This window comes from Arvicola amphibius, chromosome 1, assembly GCF_903992535.2.
Source record: "Arvicola amphibius chromosome 1, mArvAmp1.2, whole genome shotgun sequence".
NCBI classification, from domain to species: domain Eukaryota; kingdom Metazoa; phylum Chordata; class Mammalia; order Rodentia; family Cricetidae; genus Arvicola; species Arvicola amphibius.
Genome location: NC_052047.1, coordinates 144,874,614 through 144,894,609, shown reverse-complemented (window position 1 = coordinate 144,894,609; position 19,996 = coordinate 144,874,614). Strand labels below are relative to the sequence as shown.

The 19,996-nt window shown below is 50.1% G+C and overlaps 1 protein-coding gene across 2 annotated transcripts in view; it reads right to left on the bottom strand.

Annotated features, from left to right (window-relative positions):
- Kcnq1 (potassium voltage-gated channel subfamily Q member 1) overlaps positions 1–13,775 on the bottom strand; it is a 321,067-nt gene extending 307,292 nt beyond the window's left edge. For both annotated transcript variants that reach the window (XM_038335391.1, XM_038335401.1), the window contains exon 1: positions 13,312–13,775. In XM_038335391.1, the coding sequence (XP_038191319.1) occupies positions 13,312–13,697 (386 nt within the window). In that variant the 5' untranslated portion in view covers positions 13,698–13,775. The remainder of the gene's footprint in view (positions 1–13,311) is intronic.
- Between the last annotated feature and the right edge of the window lie 6,221 nt (positions 13,776–19,996).

The following is a 19,996-nucleotide window of genomic DNA, read 5'->3' as shown; positions in this document are numbered from 1 at the left end:
AGCAGAGGTGCAGCTCTATATGCATGAAGCCTACATGCTCTCCAATGTCACCTGAGAGCCCAGTTTCCACAGTTGCACTACTGAGGGTCCCCTTCCACCGAGATCCCCAGGGAAATGGGCACTGTATCTGTCTTTGCAGAGAAACACAGGCAAGCAATGTGGCCTTTGCTGCCTGGGCCCACCTTCTGACCCGCCTGTCATCCCAAAGTGACTAGGCCACTTGATGGACACTCCCTGCCACTGGAGTCCTGCTTCCTACTTGACTGGGAGGATCTAGGTAGGTCCTATGGTTTTTCTGGAAACCTCCACTGTGCACTGCATAGAGGATCCAAGATGGCAAACCACTGCTGCAGCTGGGGAGGGGCTTGTCTGGGTGCTCAGTGACCCACAGTCCTCCTGGAACCAGAGGGACACTTCTGAGAGCGCCAGGCAGGGCTTCTGGGCTGAAAAGAGTGATTATTGTTGGTCATTGGTAGCCAGGTGTTCAGTCTGGTCTGACTCAAAGACACCAAATCTCCTGTGTGGTTTTGTACACACCCCTGGCCTTCAGGTTCCCACAAAGAAAGAATAACCACACCCATCTGGCTAATGCAGTTCTAAGACCAGCTGTGGACTACAGCTACCCAGCTAAACCATGGAAGGAGGGCAAACCTTGTTCTGATTCTGTCAGCACTGAATCACCAAGATGGGGTACAGAACAAGAACATGGGCCTCCCTGGGGCTCCCACCTGCACAGAGGGACTTGTCTGAAAACAGGCAGCTTTAGCCAAAGGAGTCCAGGCATGTGGGCAACGAAAAGTAGCAATCTACCCCACGCTATCCTCTACAGTACCTGTGGATTAAATAGCAAGCTCATGCCCTGGGCCAAGTACCATGATATTATAGCCTGTCCCTGGGGAGGGAGCTAAGGACTCCCGTAGGAGGGACCCTGCAGAACAAAAACCACCTCAAAGACCTATGCATGCCTCATTACTTAGAAACAGGGAAGGGCCTGGCCTGTTACCAAGGAAAAAACTTCAGGTGGGAGGGAGGAGGAGAGAAGAGGAAGGAGGAGGAGGCACGGATGGGGGAGGGAGGGAGATGGAGGGAAGTGAGAGAGGATGGAAGGGGAGAGAAAGAGGGGGTGGGGAGGAGGAAGGAAAAGGAGGAGGAAAGGGGAGAAAAGGAAGTAAGACAGGGGGAGAGATGAGGAGGAGTGGGGGGCAGAGGACTGTGGGGGGAGGGGGAAGTCCTTGCCCACTCTACAGACAATGATCTTTGGACTTTAAGTTAGCACAGAAGGCAGCTGCCAGCCTTGGCTATCTACAGATAGGACTACTGCCTACAGTATGGAGATGGGAAAGGCACTGAGTGCTTTTCCTTTTCAAGAAGCCAAACCATAGTAGGGGTGTGAGTGGCTGAAGTCATGTGGCTTGCCTGAGGTACAGGTGTGATTCCCCACCACACCCAACCCCCACATTCCTTGGGGCCTCCAGCAGGGCCTGGGTAGCTCTAGGTTCACCAACACCCCTCTGGTTTTCCTAGCCTGACTCCTGCCCCAGCATCCCTACCTACATACCTCCTGCTTCTCCATAACTCTCTGGCTTGCTGGGATAGGTGGACATGCTGCTTCTCCCCAACACTGGCTAGCTCCTCAATTACAGTGTTCAAGGCACCCAACTGGTTATATGAACAGGGCCAATTCCTGGCAGCATTCGGCATCGCCCCATACTAACTCTGTAACTGTAGACACTACAGGTCATTCCAGCTAGGTTCCTTCAAGTACTCCCCAGGAAGTTTGGCACTTCCATCTCACTGCTGATACTACAGGGCTGGCATGAAGGAGTCCCAGAGCACTGGGCAGGAGCCTCAGTCTGTCTGCTCCACCCCAGAGTTTTCTTCACATCCTGTCCCCGGGGAGCAAGGGAGCTAGCCGCAAAAGGATCACAGCAACCCCACCCTCTCCCCACTGGGCAGAGCCAGCTCACATAGCAGACCCAATAGGTGACACTCACTGCAGAAAGGAGCATATCTTTGAGCAAGAGGTAATCTCAAACAGTGGATTTTGCAATTTGTTTAATCAGGACCCAAGAAGGGCACATGCTATATATATATATACTCTCCAAGTCCCTCTTACCCTCCCTCCCTCCCCTGAATATTTCTTGGTGCTATTTCTTTCCAAAGACCCTAGGTCCTCTGCCCTACAGGTCCCTTCCATCATGACTTATGCACTTCATCCCCGCTATTACCTCCAAAGCATGTTCTTCCGGTCCCAGGATTTTAGGCCCCATAAGCTTGATCTGGAGGCTGCACCCAGCTCATTCACTCCTCCAGGAGTGATGGCAATGTGGGTCCTGGTGGAGCAGTTCCACCCATCTAGACTTCGGATAAGTTAGTAGCTGACACATTCAAGACTGAATCTGTGGTCTCTCTCACTCAAGACTGAATCTGTGGTCTCTCTCCCCAAGACCCACGATAGTGCAGCTCAGCCTGGTATGGCTTTAAGCATAAGCAGGAATTGACACGAGCCCCAAAGAAACAGGAGCTCTTCCGTGCTTTGGTACCCCTGATTACTGTTACAGTGGAAATAAGCATAGGTGTGTGCTGGGTAAGATCTGGGCTATCACCTGTTCATCTCCAAATTGTCCCTTAGTCACTAGCACAAGGGGGGATCTGAATCTCTACAATGCATCTGACCCACTCCAGCTGTTGGTGCCAACAAGGCACACCCCCATGCTCTCTCCAGTCTGTGACATGCCCTGGTGTACACTGGCCACTTCCTTGCCTCCTACTGCAGGCTTGGCTTGAGCACCTGCTGTGGCTGTAGGTTCAGCTGTCAGTTAGGAGCTCTGGATCTGGGGTTAAGGGAATGTGGGGATAGGAGGGTTCGCAGCTGCCAAGCAAATCTTGTTTCCTGCCTTTCCAGAAAACAGAAAAGTCTAACCATGGCGAATGAATACTAACACTAGTAATTTAAATGTAAGGCAATTCGGGATTAATGTCCTATAACTATTGCCGTAATAACTATGCATTAGCCCTCACCTACAATTCCCCAACAGCAGCCGCAGAGCAACTCAAAAACTGGTGCCACCCCATGGCATCATCTCTGAGAGCTGTGCATTTGTCCCAAAGAAGTGACAGTGTAGAGATGTCACCAAAACCAGTCCTTTCTTGAGAGTCAGCATTTACTTCTTGGTATACCTGCTTTGTTTTAATCATCAGGGACTGTCTTTTCTAGTGAAGATACATTTTCTCAGCTTGGTAGCACATCTTTAATCCTAACACTCAGGAAGCAGAGGCAGGTGAATCTCTGTGAGTTTGAGGCCAGGCCTGATCTTACTTGTCTAGTTCCAGGTCAGAAAGTTACAAAGTAAGTCATTGTCGAAAAGAAAGAAAAGAAGGAAGGAAGGAAAGAAGAAAGGAAGGAAGGAAGGAAGGAAAGGAGAAAAAAGAAAAAGAAAGAAAGAAAAGAAAATTTGAAGCTTTGAATTGAGCTTAGATTTTTCTTTCTTCCTTCCTTCCTTGCAATATGCTATATTTACATGACCCGCAGTCAGGTGAGTAAGGCAAGCATATTCATTCCTCCTCTCCTGGCTCTTGGGAAGCAATTTTTATTTGTTTTGTTTTGTTTTGTTTGAGACAATGCATTGATGTGTAGCCAGGGCTGGCCTCAGATGTGCAGAAATCCTCCTGCCTCAGCCTCCCAAGCCCTGGGATTACAAATGTGTTCCAGCACACCTGTCTTCACAGTGGTCTTCTCACTGAGGACCCATCTTAAGACCTGGGTGGTCCCTGCACAGTTGCACGATGCCCTGTGCCCATGGTGTATCCACACAGCTGGTTCTCTGGCCCACTGGAAGTGATCTCAACATGCTGTTTGACCAGTGAGCTCCATGTGACTGCTTTATGCTTTAGCTATCTGATGATGGGTCATCCCTTCTGATGTTCATCTGGTTTAAGATACTACATCTCCTTATATGGATGTGTAACACTCAGTTGCCTTGGCTATCTGCCTGGCCACATGCCAGTGGAATGCTCCTTTAACCACCAGATCTTACCATATTTTAAGCCATCATAGCCAAGGGCATAGATAGGCTTCATGATGGAATAGGCAAAGATGGTATAAAGCAGAAGTCTGCCATGTCAAGTGCTCTGAGTACATGACTCCTCGGAGAAGCTTAGACACAAATGGATTTCCCCTGGTAGCCCCATATTCTCCTCTCTGTCAGGTGGATGGGGTACATCTGGGAAGGAATCATGGGGTAGAAGGCCTTTCCCTCTCAGGGAGGCTGCAGCCAACATGGGGGAAGATGTTCTCCTAGTCCAAGGTAGCAGGACGGGAGTCCCTTGCTGCTGAAGGGGGATTCTCTATAAGGGCTGAGGCCTGAAAAAAGTTAGAGGTGGCTTGTTATCTAGGCAACTGATGAACCCAGACTGTGGCTTTCCGATCACAAGTTTCATAAGAAGGTACTCTGGAGGGATGCTCCGAGTGGCCTTTCGGTTTGTCCAAGAGCACAGTTTAAAGAGGGTGAGGAGAAGGGCGCCCACATGCAAGAGGCATGGAGGGGAAACCTAAAGGCCTGCTCCCCAATGAATCTGTACCCTACAGATGAGGTGGCCAGGTACAAGGCAGGCATCCTGAGATGGGAAAAAAGCAGCCACCAGAAGTGCTTCCTAGAGGCTGCAGACAGAGGCCAGGCATGGGAGCATGGCCCACCTACCATCATGAGCATAGCATCACCTTGTTGGAGAACACTGCATCCTAAAGGCCTCTGCACAGAAATGAAGGAGCACCAAGGAACTAGTAACTCTGCCAAAGAGAAGAAAAAAAAAAGACTGCCTGACAAAAAAACTCAAGCTAGTAATTTTTTTAAAGAAAACTTTATAAGATACAATACAGACTACAGCAAGACAACTTAATAAAATTGGGAAAATACTTTGTGATACGAATGAAAGTTTAGCAAAGAGTAAGTTTGGGGGTGATATCTGGAATGCAAGAAGGTGATATATAAAATTAAAAAAAACACTATTAAAAAAACTGCCTCAGTGCAGACTAGGTCAAACAGAAGAATTTCTGAGTTTGAATACAAGTGTAACAAAAAGGAAAGTCAGACAAAACATATATAAAAGCAAAGAAAACTTGCAAGACCTGTAGGAGACCAGAAAGTGAGTAAGCAGAAACATTGTGGGACTTTTCAGAATGAGAAGAGAAGGGAAGCAGCACAGAAACTCAATAAAACAGTTGACAAAAATAGTTATTGAAAACTTCACAATTTTTGGAAAAGATACATACATTTAAGCCTGTGAATCTCAAAGGACCCTAGTAGGTACAACCAAAAACTCTACAGAGCTGGAGAGATTGATCAGAGTTAAAAGCATTGGCTGCTCTTCCAGAGGGCCTGGTTTTGATTCCCAGTCTCCACATAATGGCACACAATTATCTGTAACTCCAGTTCTAGGGATCTAGCACCCTCTTCTAGCTCTGTAGGCACTGCACACGTGTTGCACAGACATGCATGAAGGTAAAACAGTCATACACATTAAATTACAAATTTAAAAAGATACTCTATAAGGAACGTTATCATCAAACTACCAAAAAATACAAGGCAGAGACTTCTAAACCCAGCAAGAGAGAAATGTGAGTTTACATGTAAGGGAATTCTCATTAGACTAACAGCAACCTTCTCAGCAGAAACCTTATAGGTCAGAAAAGAATGGGATGATATAGCCAGAGTCCTAAAAAGGGAATAAAAAAAGATGCTCATCAAGAATACTATACCCAGCAAAACTATCCTTTAGAAAAGAGAAAAATAAAGCAAGCAAAACTGAAAGAATTCTTCAATAGAGTAGCCCTATAAGAAAGGCTTCATGTGGTACCCTAAAAAATAATAAACGTCTCTGGTCTCTTTCTAGCTCCAACTGTAAGCCAGAATAAATCCTTCTTTCCTTAAGTTGTTCTGTAATGTTCCTGCAGTGATAAAAGTAACTAACACAGAGACTGAAAGTTCTCAACAAGTCAACAAAACAAAGCAAAACCAAAAAGGAAACAGGAATCACAGTTACATCAGGAAAGTCAACTGTCAAAGACCAAAAGGAGACAGAGAAGCCCACCACATAAAGGAATGGAGTCAGCAGCTTTATTCCTGCACCCAGCTGTATAAAGCAGAAACAGAGTCTAAGATTTTATCAATGTCAAATTGATACAAATCAAGAACAAATTGTATCAATGGAAAGGCAGTCCAGGAAAAAGTCAATGGAGAAACGCTGGAGTTCAAGTACACTATAGAACAAGGGAGTGGTGGCACAGGCCTTTAATCCCAGCACTCAGGAGGTAGAGGCAGACAAATCTCTGAGTTTCAGGACAGCCTTGACTACACAGAGAAACCCTGTCTCAACACACACACACACACACACACACACACACACACACACATGCATGCATGTATGTATGTATGTGTGTATATATATACTAACAACAATAATGAGGATAATAAAGTACACTATAGACTAAAAGGACCTACAAGGCACCCACAGAGCATCTCTCCCACAACCATAGAATAAAGACCTTTTTACCAGCACAGAGAATGGCCTACAGGATAGACCACAAGGGAGACTGTTGTGGAATACTTGTTTACACTGTGAAGATGTGTCTTTGCCAAGCCACCTTCTGACTGGTTTAATAAAGAGCTAAATGGCCAATAGCTAGGCAGGATGTGGTTAGGTAGGACTTCTGGGGACAGAGAGAACTCTGGGAAGAAGAAAGGCAGAGATGCCAGGAGACTCAGAGAAAAAAAACAGGAGGTGCAAGATGGAGAGAGGTGACAGCATGTGACAGAACATAGATTAATATACATAGGTTAAATTATCAGAGCTAGTTAGAAATGAGCCTAAGCTATAGGCTGAGCTTTCATAATTAATAAGTCTCTGTGTCATTATTTGTGAACTGGCAGCCCAAAGAAAAATCCATCTGCAGGAGACCACAAAGCAACACACACACACACACACACGTTAGAACTGACCATGCACTATAATGAAGATGCAGAGAACAAAATGCATTTTTCATAATCATCAGCCCGCCATATCTGACCACTAACTTGATAAGACTAAAATCAAGACAAAGCCTGTTATTCATTACAAAAGGATGGATGTGAAGGTAGATATCTCTACAGTGAATATTACAACATGAGAAACTGGCGAGGATGTTGAAGACCATCAAACCATGTTCGGCTTCCAAAGGAAATTGTTACAATACCCATTGCTGTACAAAGCAATGCATAGATTTAATATAATTACTATCAGAGTATCAGTGGCATTTTTTCATAGGACTAAAAATAAGTCCTAAGATTGGTGTGGGGCCACAGAAGAACCCAAATGGTCCAGAAACTTGCATTCAAAAAGAACAAGGCTGGAGATAGCGTAATACATAACTTGGAATCATCCGCAGGCTGGGGAAGTGACTCAGCTGGCAGAGGTCTTGCCTAACACGCCCAAGGTCCTGGGTTCAATCTGAGGCAAAAGGGGAAGTAAGGTTGAAGTTTGAAACAGCTTGGAAAAGTATATATTGCAGGGTGTATAGTGCACATCTGTAATCCCAGCACTTGGGAGGTAGTGATGGAATTTCTAGGGTTTAAGGTCATCTTTGGTTACATAGTCTGAGTCTGAGGTCAGCTTATATTAGACCCTGCCTTAAAACAAACAAACAATGCTTTATAGTTTGAGTAAGCAAAGAAGCATGAACCTAGCATAAAAAGAGACATGATATGAAGAGATGGCAGTTAACAGCACTTGCTGTTCTTGAAGAGAACTAGGGTTCAATTCTCAGCATCCACCCATAGATGCCTGTAATTCCAGTTCCCAGAGATCTGAAACCCTCTTCTTGCTAAGGTCACCTGCATGTATGTGATATACACACATATGTGTGTGTGTGTGTGTGTGTGTGTGTGTGTGTGTATGTGTGTGGTACCGGCATATGCACACACACACACACACACACACACACACACACACCATTACTGCTATAGGAGGTAGTCTGGCAGATATGCACACATATGGGGAGGGTGACTCTATGAATGGGCCCAGCCTCCTTTCCAGGACATCTTTGCCTTTGCCTGGATCCTTCTGGAACCACATCCAGGTGTGTTCTGCTCAGTTCCCATAAACAAGAGCTGGGACTCCGCAGGAGGTGGCCAGAAAAGTGGGCAAGCACCATGTGAACTGCTCCATCTCAGATCTGCCTGTGCTCAGGCAGGGCAGTGGCCAAGACAGAAGCTCTGGCTTATTAGAACAGCAATGGGTAGGGCCCTCAAGACTGTCCCCAGGCCACAGAAGGGTCCTCTGACAGCCTCTGTCTCTTCCCACCACTTTCCCAAGCTCAGGAATGTCAATGGATAAAAATACTGCAGACATATGTCATCAGTCTGGCCTGTCTGTGGGGCTTAGAGTTGTCCAGGCAGCAGGCCTGTCGACCACAGACCTGGCTGTGAGGGTGGGGCGAGCACCAGCAGAGAAAAGGCAAAGAAAACCCTAAAAAGGAGCCACACAGAACCAGGTATCTGCCTGCCTCCCTGTATGGGCTCTTAACACTCAGGGACATCAAGACACATGCTTTACCAATGGACTCTCTGTGTGCAAGAAGGCAGGGCAGGGGGACAGACAGGAGCACTGAGCATCTCTCTGCCTGGGAAGATTTCCTGGAGGAAGCAATTTCTGAACATGTGACAGTGGGCACTAACACTGACATGTGTCAGGGTGGACTCCAATGCATCCTCAGGGGACAGGCTCCTTCTGTCCAAGGACTCTCGTCTCTCCTCCTAGAAGAGCAGCAACCATTCTTTCCTTGGTTAGGATCATCATGGGGTATATGGGGAAGGCGCTCCTGGGTCCTTGGGCACACCTGTGTGACCCTAGGCAAGTAATCTACCCTCTCTGAGCTCCAGGGTTCTCAGCTGTACCCAGTTAGTAGCCATACTTGACAGAGGTGCTGCTACAGTCCCTTTCAAGAGGCCTCTGGGTAGGACCCGGGAGTGGGGCTGAGCCACACAGTAGAAGATAAAGGGCTTACAGAGGCAGTCTTTTCACGTGCTCAGAAGCCTCACAGAAAGTCAGGTCCCATGATGACCACAGTCACCCTGCTGATAGAGTAACCACTAGCTCCTCTCTGTGGCCCTCAGAAGTCTGGGGCTCTGCACACTCAGGGCAGGGTTTCCCACCAAGAAGAGAGAGATGCATCCCAGAGGCCTTTGGGTGGGGTAAGCAGAGCTGGGGTGACATGTTAGCACCACCTACTCTTTGGCCCTGAGGCACTGCAGGACCAGCCTCCCCCTGCCCTACCTGTTACTCCACATGCTTCCCCACAGGGGAAAAGGGCCTGCTCTTCCCCTCTGCAACTATCCCTTAGGTCCAGTGTCCAAGTGACCCTTGCTGGCAGCACACATCCCTTCATTCTCCCTGCCAGAGGCAGGGGCTGGGCACCTCATATAAGAGCTTCCAGAAGCTTCTCTGCAACCTTTCCTCAGGAATGACTATACATTCCCATGCTACCTTGGTCTCCTTCTGGGCCTGGAACATGCTCCTTGGAGGCTGGCCCCAGCCTGTCAGACTCACAAAGAGGGAACGGAATCACAGCAAGGTGCATAGGAGCCAACAGTTGGCCTGGAATGTCAGAGCTGGCAGGCACCATGGAGCTAATCAGTGCCCACTTCCTAGATAAGGGTGCTGAGGAGCTGGGGCCCTGAGGCAGCCAGGTCATGGCCAGAACCTGTGCTTCTCGTTACTCAGAAGCCACCAACAGAAGCAGCTGCAACTCTCCTCTGCTAGGGAAACCACTGTGAATGCCACCCTGCATTGTGCACTGAAAGCAGCCACTGTTTGCAAAGGGGACACCACACCCAGGAAGCATGCATTCTGGACCCTACTTTGCCACCAGAGGGCCCGGAGCACCAAACTCCCTAAGAAACAGAGGTCACAGCAGCTGGGGCCTGATCCCTGGTCATTGTATCACCATGGCTTCTTTCCTTTCTTGCCTCAGTAGCTCCCAGGACCACCTTGGCCTGCCATAGGTTCCCACACCTCATGACCCCAGAGTAGAGCTGCTCTTCCTCAGATTGGAGTTCCATAGGCTTGTTTCCTCCTCCTCCCTAACTGAGAGCCCTGGACAAGAAAAAAAAAATGCCTGTAGCCACCCAGCTAAGGGTAAGCCAAGATGAAGGACTCCACATACAAGCAACAGTGTACACAGAAATACCAGGCTGACTCTGAGAACAGGTTGAGGTGTCTATGTATTTCTGGACAGTCAGGGAATAACACCAAGAGATGACACCAAGGAGCCAGGCCCCAGAGGAGAAGGTACGTAGAGAAGCCCCAAAGAGACACCTCAAAATTTATTCGTTTCCAGGACTGAAGAATAGAGATGCTGTCAGGGAACTAGAAGAGAAGACTTGGTCATCCAGATAGCCCCACAACTGCCTCAGCACCATCTCCATCATCCTGAAGAATAGAGATGCTTTCAGGGAACCAGAAGGGAAGACTTGGTCATCCAGAAAGCCCTGCAACTGCCTCAGCTCCATCTCCATCATCCTAAGAATAGAGATGCTGTCAGGGAACCAGAAGGGAAGACTTGGTCATCCAGAAAGCCCTGCAACTGCCTCAGCTCCATCTTCATCATCCTGCTAGCTATCTTCCTAGGTCTGTTGAACAATTACCCAGTGGCCACTCCTCAAGGGTCACAACCAGTGCAGTGCAGCCCCTGCATTTGGAAAGGCCTGCCCAGTCAACCACCAGGTGCAGCTGCAAGCCCCACTTATGATCAGTTCCTGAGGTACTAGCAAAAGCCACCAGAAAGTCCTTGGGAACTGAGCAAACCAAGACTGTGAGGGGATGGAAAGGATGTGTTCAAGAACCAGGGAGGGGGTAATGTCCCTCAAATCCTCTGCTAGTCACAACCAGGATCTCCAAGCAGCTTGACAGAGTAAATATAGCGGAACATCTGCCCTTGACCCTGGCCAAAGTCCAGCAGTGAGGCAGTTGAACCCCTGTGACCTCAGTTAGGAAGGGCACTTCTCTCTATGGGGACACAAAGGACCACAGGAAAGGATTAGGGTGAGGGGGTGGGGACCCAAGCAGCAAAGGGCAGCGCCTGAGGGCATGCCCTGACCCTGTCGGCCTGCGAAGGCCAGCACAGACTCCGGAAGAGCTGCTCTACTTGGGCCAAGGCAGGGGTCCCCCAAGGAGGGGCCAGGATGTCCGGGCCTGTTTCCCCATATGCATCTGGGAAAGCATACCCCAGAGCCTGCAGGACGCTGGCTCTCATCCCTACTGTCCCTCCACTCCCACACATTCATTCCCTGCTTTTCAAGAGAAAATCTGTCCTTCCAGCCACAAAATCATCATCTGATTATGTTCTAGAGTTCATCTTACCAAGAGCAGAATTTGCCGTCTGCCAATGTTGCATTTGTTACTTAGAGCAACACCAGGGGCAACCAGCATGAATGACCATGCATTCCATAAAGATGTGACCAGGCTCCTGGCTGCTGGTCATGTCTCCTCACAGCAGACTGCATGACCCAGAGGGTCCTGCCCACCTCCTAAAGGTGCGGGACCCCTTCCCCCAGAGTCAAGGCAAGCCACATGCAGTGCCCATCAGGGTCTTCCCAGCTTACTTACTCCTTGGCCAGCCAGTGCTAGGGCTGGGGAAGGCTGACCAACTGCTACTCAGCAGCTAGCATCTCACTCCCTCTTCTCAGCAAAGAAGCCCTTAGACCACCAATCTAGAAAGTCACCAAGACCCTATGGCTCCTGGCTGCTGGGGAGGCTGGGCAAAGGCAGCTCTGCTGAGCAAACTTCCCGAGGGCTGAACAATCCAATTCAGGAAGAAAGCACAGTGTAAGCACAGACTTCCTCTGGGGCGGGACAAGCCCTCTTCCTCCACCAGGGCCAGACTACCACAGTCAGAAACTTAACGATGCTCATTCTAACGACCTGAATCCCCAGGAGGATACCATGTAAGTGTCTGAAGACTGTTCACCTTGGCAAATGGGGCTCCTGGACAAAGAGGTAATGGGGTAGGGGCTTCTCCAGAACCCCAGGCCTTTCATCTTAAGGATCTTAGGGTCCAGGAGATCAGTGCTGGGAAGCAGCAAGCCATGTGTTTACTAGACATTCCTACAGTGGTAAGACCCCTTGGGGTCTTTGCACACTATTCCCTATGCCCTGAGAAAAGCCCATGGCCACTGCAGACACACGCAGAGCCGCTATCACCCAAAGACCAGCAATGAAGTCTCAGGGGTCCCGGCACTTTGGGAGGCAAGACTGTGGCTTGGGTGGCCTTAAGGACAAACCAAGGATGCCTGTGGGGGCAGGGTGTTCTGGGACTTGCCCTGGCTACCATGGAAGATCTTTGTCTCCCTGTGCAAGTTAAGCAGCCATCAGAACTCACCTTCGTGAGCCTGGCTCTTGCGGTGCCTCAGAGGAGTAAACAGAACCCTGGACAAGCAGCGGAGGCCCTGCCCAGGTGGCAAGACTAATGGGGCTTCCAAAGCAATTAGCTGCGGGGTCAGCAGGGTAGAATCTGAAGCCAGGGGTGGCAGGGCACCAAGAAGCTGGGCGGCCAGGAAGTGCCTCCTCAAGGTGGCCAGGGGGAGGCAGCAAGGAGGGCAGCCAGACCATTCCTGGAGATGACTTCCTGTGCCCCTGCCCTTGAAAAATGGAATGCCCTGCCCCTCTCAGGCCGCCGGTGAGAATAAGAGCCACCTGGTAGCGGGGAAGGCCAGGTGCAGCTCTGCTCCCGCCCCTGTTCTCTAAAGCAGGTGCTGTTCGGTGGACTCTTGATAATGTGTCCGCGGGGCTCAGGGCATCCAGCCCACTTTCATCAGCTTGGGTTACCGAAGCTGTGGGTACACCCCTGTTGGACATCTTGGGCAACACCAATGCACCTGCCGGTCTATCCTGTACAAGTCCCTGCTACTCTGAGTGCCCCAGATAGAAATACCCGCCAAGGCTTGGATGGGTTTGTACACACTCCTAGGGGCTCCCGAGTCTCCTGTCACTGCTGACCCACACCAAAAGGCGGGCTCCCGGCTTGCTTACTTCTCCTATGGGGACTAACTCACAAACGCAGTTCCTCCATCCCAAGAGCGCAGTGTTGGGGAACTCTTGGGCTGGCATACCCCATGTCCCAAGTGTCCCCCTCCACATGCCTCTCTCTCAGTCACAGCAGAGTCTCTGAACTTAAGGGAGCAGCTCCCAGTCTGATTTCTGTTTCTGTGATTAGCCTTTCCTCGCCTCCCTCGGGGTCGCAGCAGCACCAGCCCAGAGGAGCGCGGGGAGGTTACTCACACGGTGAAGTGGTACACGAAACACTTCCAGCCCGTGGGGCGCTCGAGGAAGTTGTAGACGCGGCCCTGGATGTGAGTGCGCGCCAGCAGCGGGCGGCGCGTGCTGTAGATGGAGACGCGCGGGTCAAGGCTCACCCGTGGCCGTGGTCCGAGGTCTGCGGGACCCGCGGCCGGCGACACAGGGGGCGACATGGGAGACCCGGGACCCGGGGCTCCGGGAAGCGCGATGGGCGCGTAGAGCGTGCCGCCAGCCGGGCCACCCTCAGTCAGCTCCAACGAAAAGGGACACTTCTTGGCTAGTCCCGCGCTGCCCCGCCGGGCGCCCAGCAGGCGGCCCCAGCCCGCGCGCTTCCTCTCCGCACTGGGCGGGGACGACGCCGAGTCCATAACCGGACAGGACCCCTGGACGCGCCGGGCCTCAGAGATGAGGTGAAGGCGGCACAGGGCGCTGGGTGCAGTGCGGGTAGCCGCTACAGCCAGCCCAGCCACCGGGGGCCGCTGTCCGCCTGGCCTGGGGGCGGGGGAGGGGGCCGGTCCCCAGGGATGGCACGCCCCGCCCCCAGGACGCCCCGCCCCTGGGCGCCACCAAGCGCCTACCTGCAGCCAGGCTCAGCCAGCAGCAGGCCACCTGCCGCTCCATGCCAAGCCATTCCAGGCTGCTCGCAGAGCTCCCCTCTGTGAGCACCTGTTGGGCGCACGTGCTCATCAGCACTCCGAGGCCCCCCCGCCCTGTCGGGCTCTAAAGTCCTCTAACTGGGGACTAGCAGGTGCCACCACCAAGAACCGGATGGAGCACAGGCACTCTCCCGCCCTCTGAACCTGCGCTAGAGAGGGAGCGGGGGGGGGGGGGGCGAAAGAAGGGCTTTCCCGGGCCACGCGTGGACACTCTTGGGCGCAGGATAAGGAAGTGTTGAACCAAAGAACACTGAGCACCCTGGAGTGGCAGAAGTCCCTGCTGGCAGCAGCAAAAGCAAAAGTGCCCTCCCAGTAGCTAAATGCGGCCCACTAAGGATGTGGGATTGAGGAGATGAGGACCCACCATGAGTGGCACTCAGTGAGAGCTGGCTAAAGTTAGCTGAGCCAGGGGCTAGATTGGGGGTTTTTCCTGGTAGATCCCTCCTGCGGGGCTGTCTGGTCAGGTAAAGGGAGAAATGTTTGCTCCTCCCCAGGATCATGAAGGAGTTTCTTGTCCTGGAACTCTTGTCCTGTGAGAATAGTCAGAAGATTTGCACAGCTGGCTCTTGGGAGCTGCTTCCACCAGGTCTACACAGGCCTTTGTGTGGATCCCAGAACAATGAACACAGATGTGACCAACATCTGCATCTCCATATTCCAAATACAGCAGAAGAAAGGTGTGCCTTCAATAAGCACCCAGGTGGTAGTACGGGCCTATAGTCCCAGCACTCAGGAGGTGGAGGCAGGAGGATCAGGAGCTCAAGATCCTCCCAGGCTCTACAACAAGTTCAGGATCAGTCTGAGCTACATCAGACCCTGCCTTAAACCAACAATAAAGTATTGACACTAGATGGGCATGCAGAGAAGACGAAGGATCAGCCAGGCCCACCTCTCACAACGAGCATAAGAATAACTTTCAGGTGGTGTCCTTATCATCAACAGTTTGTCAACTTGACATAGCCCAGAGTCATCTGAGAAGGGAATCTCAACCGAAGGACTGCCTAGATTAGATTAGCCTGTGAGTGTGTCGGGGGGGGGGGGGTGTTGTCTTGATTGTTTTAATTGATGGAGGAGGGCACAGCCCACTGTGGGTGGCATCTGTACCTTAAGAAAGCTGGCTAAGAGTGAGCCTGATAACAAGCATGCCAGCGTGTTCCTCTGGGGTTTCTGCCGTGCTTTCTTGGCTGTGAATGAGTTCTTTGATGGGAGATGATGCCTCGTGGAATAGTGAACAAGCCTACTTCCAGGTTCCTGATCGAGGCACTGCCCTGGCCTCCCTTGACGATGGGACTCTAACCAGTAAACTGAAATAACTCGCCTCACCTCCGTTGCTCTTGATCCTGGTGTTTACCACAGAAATAAAGGGAAACGAGGACAGCTGGATCAAAGGCTTTGGCATAAAAGTTAAAATAAAGCTCTTCAGAAAGGACTTACGGGTGAGGACTGAGGGGAGAGGCAGAGGTAGAGTGTGCGCCTGTTGTCTGTCCTGAGGAGATGGCAGGGAAAGGAGGAAGAGCACTGCCTCAAGAAACCAGCACTAAGGAAAAGATTTCCTACTGTGCTGGGAAATCCGGAAGCCTCAGATAAAACTGAAAGCCACCACAGGGGAAATAAGCGATTAAGGACACACTGGGACAGTCTTCACATTTTCACCACCACAGGCAAGGGATTCATACACTAGTACATAAGGAGCTCTAAAGCCAGAGAAGACCGCAGCAGACAGTGCTGTGGGAGAGAGGGCTGAGAACAGGACCAGCACACGGAGAAAGAGGCATGTGGCCTTGGTGCCTCCGGAAAAAATGTTCAGCCGCACTCATAACAAGAAAATGCAAATTAAAAGTACACTCTGATACCAGGGGCCCACTATCTGATTGGCAAAACTCCAGATGTTTGACGGCACAATCTTTGGGAAAGGCTAGGGTGGCAGGTGCTTTCCTAATCACCGGTGGGAAGGGCATTTTGGTAGTCTAGTGAAAGTGTATGTGCCCTTTGACCCAAAAATCCCACCACTAACTAACCCAAAGACAAATGAGAGGGGAAAAAAAATGAAAATAAAACTGGGCATGGTGGTACACATCAGTAATCCATATACTTGAGAGGTAGGTAGAGGCAGGTATAAGGAGTTCAAGGTCATCCTCAGCTACATAGTGAGTTCAAGGCCAGCCTGAGCTATGTAAGACCCTAGAGAGGAGAGGAGAGGAGAGGAGAGGAGAGAGAGAGAGAGAGAGAGAGAGAGAGAGAGAGAGAGAGAGAGAATAAACACATAAACCTTGTACTGCAACACAGCTTATATTAGCAAAACACAAGAAATATCTAGAGATGGCTCCGTGGCTAAGAGTGCTGACCCTTCAAGCATGAAAGCCAGAGTTCAGATCCTACCCTGTGCATGCCTATAACCCCAGCACTGAAGGGTTGGTGCTAGGGTCTCTGGGACTCTTGGCTTCAGTCGAACTGAAAAACTCAAAACTCTAGGTTGAACGAGAGAGTCTGCCTCAAAGGAACAAGGCAGAGAATGATAGGGCAGGACACCAGAGGCCCTCTGCTTCCCTCTGCACATGCGACCAGATGCATGCATCTGCACACACATGTGAAGGCATCTCACACACACACACACACACACACACACACTTAGGTATCCTTCAGTTGGTTGAATTATATTATAACACAACCACAAACCACAAATTGAACCATCAGTAATAAGACTGACAGGGACCCACTTCAGATGCCCCCAGGCTAAAATCCTCAGTGTTCAAGTCCTTCGCATAAAACAGTATAGTCTGTTCTTAGAACTTACTACATCCTCCAGTGTGGCTCAAACCATCTCTAGATTCCTCAAAATTACCTAGCACAATGGGAATGCCAGCTCGAATGTTGCTGCCTCATACTATTGGGGAAAGAGTAAGAGTCCGCACTAGTCCATTCCAGATGGAATTTGTTTTTCAAATATCTTCCACCTGGTGTGGGCTGCAGAACCTAGAGACATGGAGTGCCGACTGTCTGAACAAATCAAACATATATGTTTACATATCAAATAAGCAATCCTTTGGAGTTCCTTAGGAACCAAGATATAAAAGATACAGAAGTAAAATCAAAGAAGTACAAACAAATCTTTAAATGTGAGTTTGAAATGTTACCATAATCTCCTCCGTTAGTTTCTCAAAATTACTTCATAGCTATATCCACTAAAACCTTTGGAAAGAGCAGGCTGAGGGCGTGGCTTGGGCAGTAAAGTGTTTGCTGTGTAAGCATGCGGACCTGAGCTCAATTCCCAGAACCCACATAAAAATGTGCGGCATAAAGTACATGGTGGCACATGCCTTTTTCTCAGCACTCGGGAGACAGAAGCAGGTGGATCTCTGTGAATTTAAGGCCAGCCTGGTCTACACAGTGAGTTCCAGCACAGCCAGGGCTGTGAAGAGAGATCTTGTCTCAAAAATCAAGGTGGATTGCCCCTGAGGAAAAAACACCAGAAATTTGTCTTCTGACCTCCACACACATGTACACCCATTCTCTCTCTCTCTCTCTCTCTCTCTCTCTCTCTCTCTCTCTCTCTCTCTCTTTCTCACACACACACACACACACACACACACAGCCTTGTGCACACACAGGTACACCCCACAAACAAGCAGAAGAATTCCAATAGCACAAACAATTATGAAAGCCTTACACAGAGACTCACATCTGTAATCCCAGAATCCAGGAAGTTGAGGCAGGAGGATTTCCATGAGTTCAAGGTCAGCCTGGTCCACAGTGAGCTCCTATCTCCAAAAACAAATAGAGATTAAAGCTTGCCAAAGGTCCTAAGACCCAATTTGTTCGTAACAAGACTTGGAAAGTCTCATTGTCCTTGGACAGTTGCGTGGCTCATTGTTCTGAAAGCTAGATGGGAGGTGGGGTGAAATGTAGCCCGCCTTGCCTTCTCTGTACCAACTTCGGGGTGCGAGGAGGCCATGCCTGCCAGAGGTACACACGGAAGAATGTGTGGATAGCAGTCTGTGATGACGCAGGAAAACTGCTTTGCCACAATCAACAGGAAGAGGATAGGGAGTCAGGTGCAGATTAAAGCAGACTGCCTCTGAGTTGGGGATTGTTGGAGCTACACTGAATGCACACATTATACTGAGCTCTTTATTCTCATGTACATCTTCATATTTTTCAATTATACTGATAGTTGCCCAGGTCTGTCCTGGGGGATGACAGAGAAAGGGAAGAAAGCTCTCTTAGGACCTTCGAGTTGCTTGCCACTGAGTCTGACAGTCTAAGCTGGACCCCTGCGGCTCACGTGGGAGGAAAGGACACTCCCCTCTTAGCCTCTGACCTCCACATGGTGCCATGTATGTACATTTGCACACACAACAAATAAAGGTTTTGTTTTTAGTTAAGGGTCTTGGGAATGCCTGTCCTGCCCTGGACAGGGAACCTGTTCTGGAGGACATGGAGGCAAAAGGGATACTGGGCAAGGACCTGTCATCATGGTCCTTGGACAGAGAATAGGGGGTGGTGGCTGAGCAGGGTGGGAATCAAGGACGGGGACTCCAGGTGTACTACTGGTGAGCACAGAGTTAAGATGGGCTGGGCTCAGGGTGAGGCTACAGCTGAAGCTGAGAAAGTAAAGGCTGGCAGCCCAGATCAGGAAACACATAAAACCCTGCCTATGGGTGGGTAGCAGGGTGGGTCCTGAGGGGCCCATCAGCCTAGAAGAGAAAAGCCTCTGGGGTAGAGAATAAGCAGATTGCTTAGGCCATGGAGGTCTAAAACTCTGGGCATGGGACTCTGGGGTGCCACCTGCTCCTCCAGGACTCTTCCTTTACCGAAGAAGCACCTCCCACTCCCACAGTCACCGAGGGCATGCACACACCCCACCAGACTGCATCCTGGAAGAGCACCTTCTCACTACCTGTCTCCGAGCCTTGAGATGTTATGGAAACCTTGTGCCCACCTTTCTACATGCTGACTTCCTAAGGACTCTTGGCCAGTCTGTATGCAACCCATTACCCAGTCATTCCTCTGGCGAGGTCAGAGGGCAACAACAGGAGGTGCCTCTGAGGCTATCATGAGATAGGGAAACTTGGGCTGATGTCTTCTATAGGACCAGAGTCTACCAGCCAACAGCTGTTAGGTCTTCCAAAGACTTCCCAGATGTTATCTCTCTTCAGCTTAATTTCCCATACATTCATCCCCAAAGTCTTGTATGCACTGCCATGGGGCCATCATGTAGAGGTGAGCAAGATAGTGAGCAGACTTGGCACAACCCAGAATTATCTGAGATACACACTGACTAATTGCCTAGACCAGACTGGTCTAGCAGCACGTCTGTGGAGGATTCTCTCAATTGCTAATCAATATAGAAAGGCCTAGCTCGCAATGGTGGCACCATCCATCCCCTGGGCAGGTGATTCTGGGCTAGGTAAGAAATCTCGCTAAGCGTGAGCCTGTGAGTGAGCCAGCTAGTTGTGTTCCTCCATTGTTTCTGCTTCAATACCTGCTTGAGTTCCTACCAAGTTCCCTCAATGGAAGGAGAAATAAAGCCTTTCCTTCCCTAAGTTGCTTCTGGTCAGAGTGTTGTATCAAAAAAACATAAATCACACTAGAACACTCACTGAGGGCTCAAGGGGTCTCTACAGGGACTCTTCACTTAACTCTTCACTTAACCTGGAGGAGGGTTGTTGTCAAGGCTCTCCACATGCAGTAGATACTCAATGCTAAACAGATGAATGGTCAAGGGAAAGGCATGAGATACATGCCTTCCCACTGCGAGCCACTGATGCCTCTCTGTGGGTCCTCCTTGCTGATGACTATCCTTGTGAATGTACTTCCATCCCTCCTGCACCTCACAGGCAGCTGCTGGGGTGTCCTCTCCTCATCTGAGCACGTAAAGATTCATCATCTCAATCAGCTTGCTCTCAGGCCTGGGAAGGAGGACCTAGGACCCTCTCTAGGCAAACACTGAGGTGGTGCTCCTGGGCAGGGCCTAGCACCATTCTTTCCCATGAAGGGACCCAGGATCACAG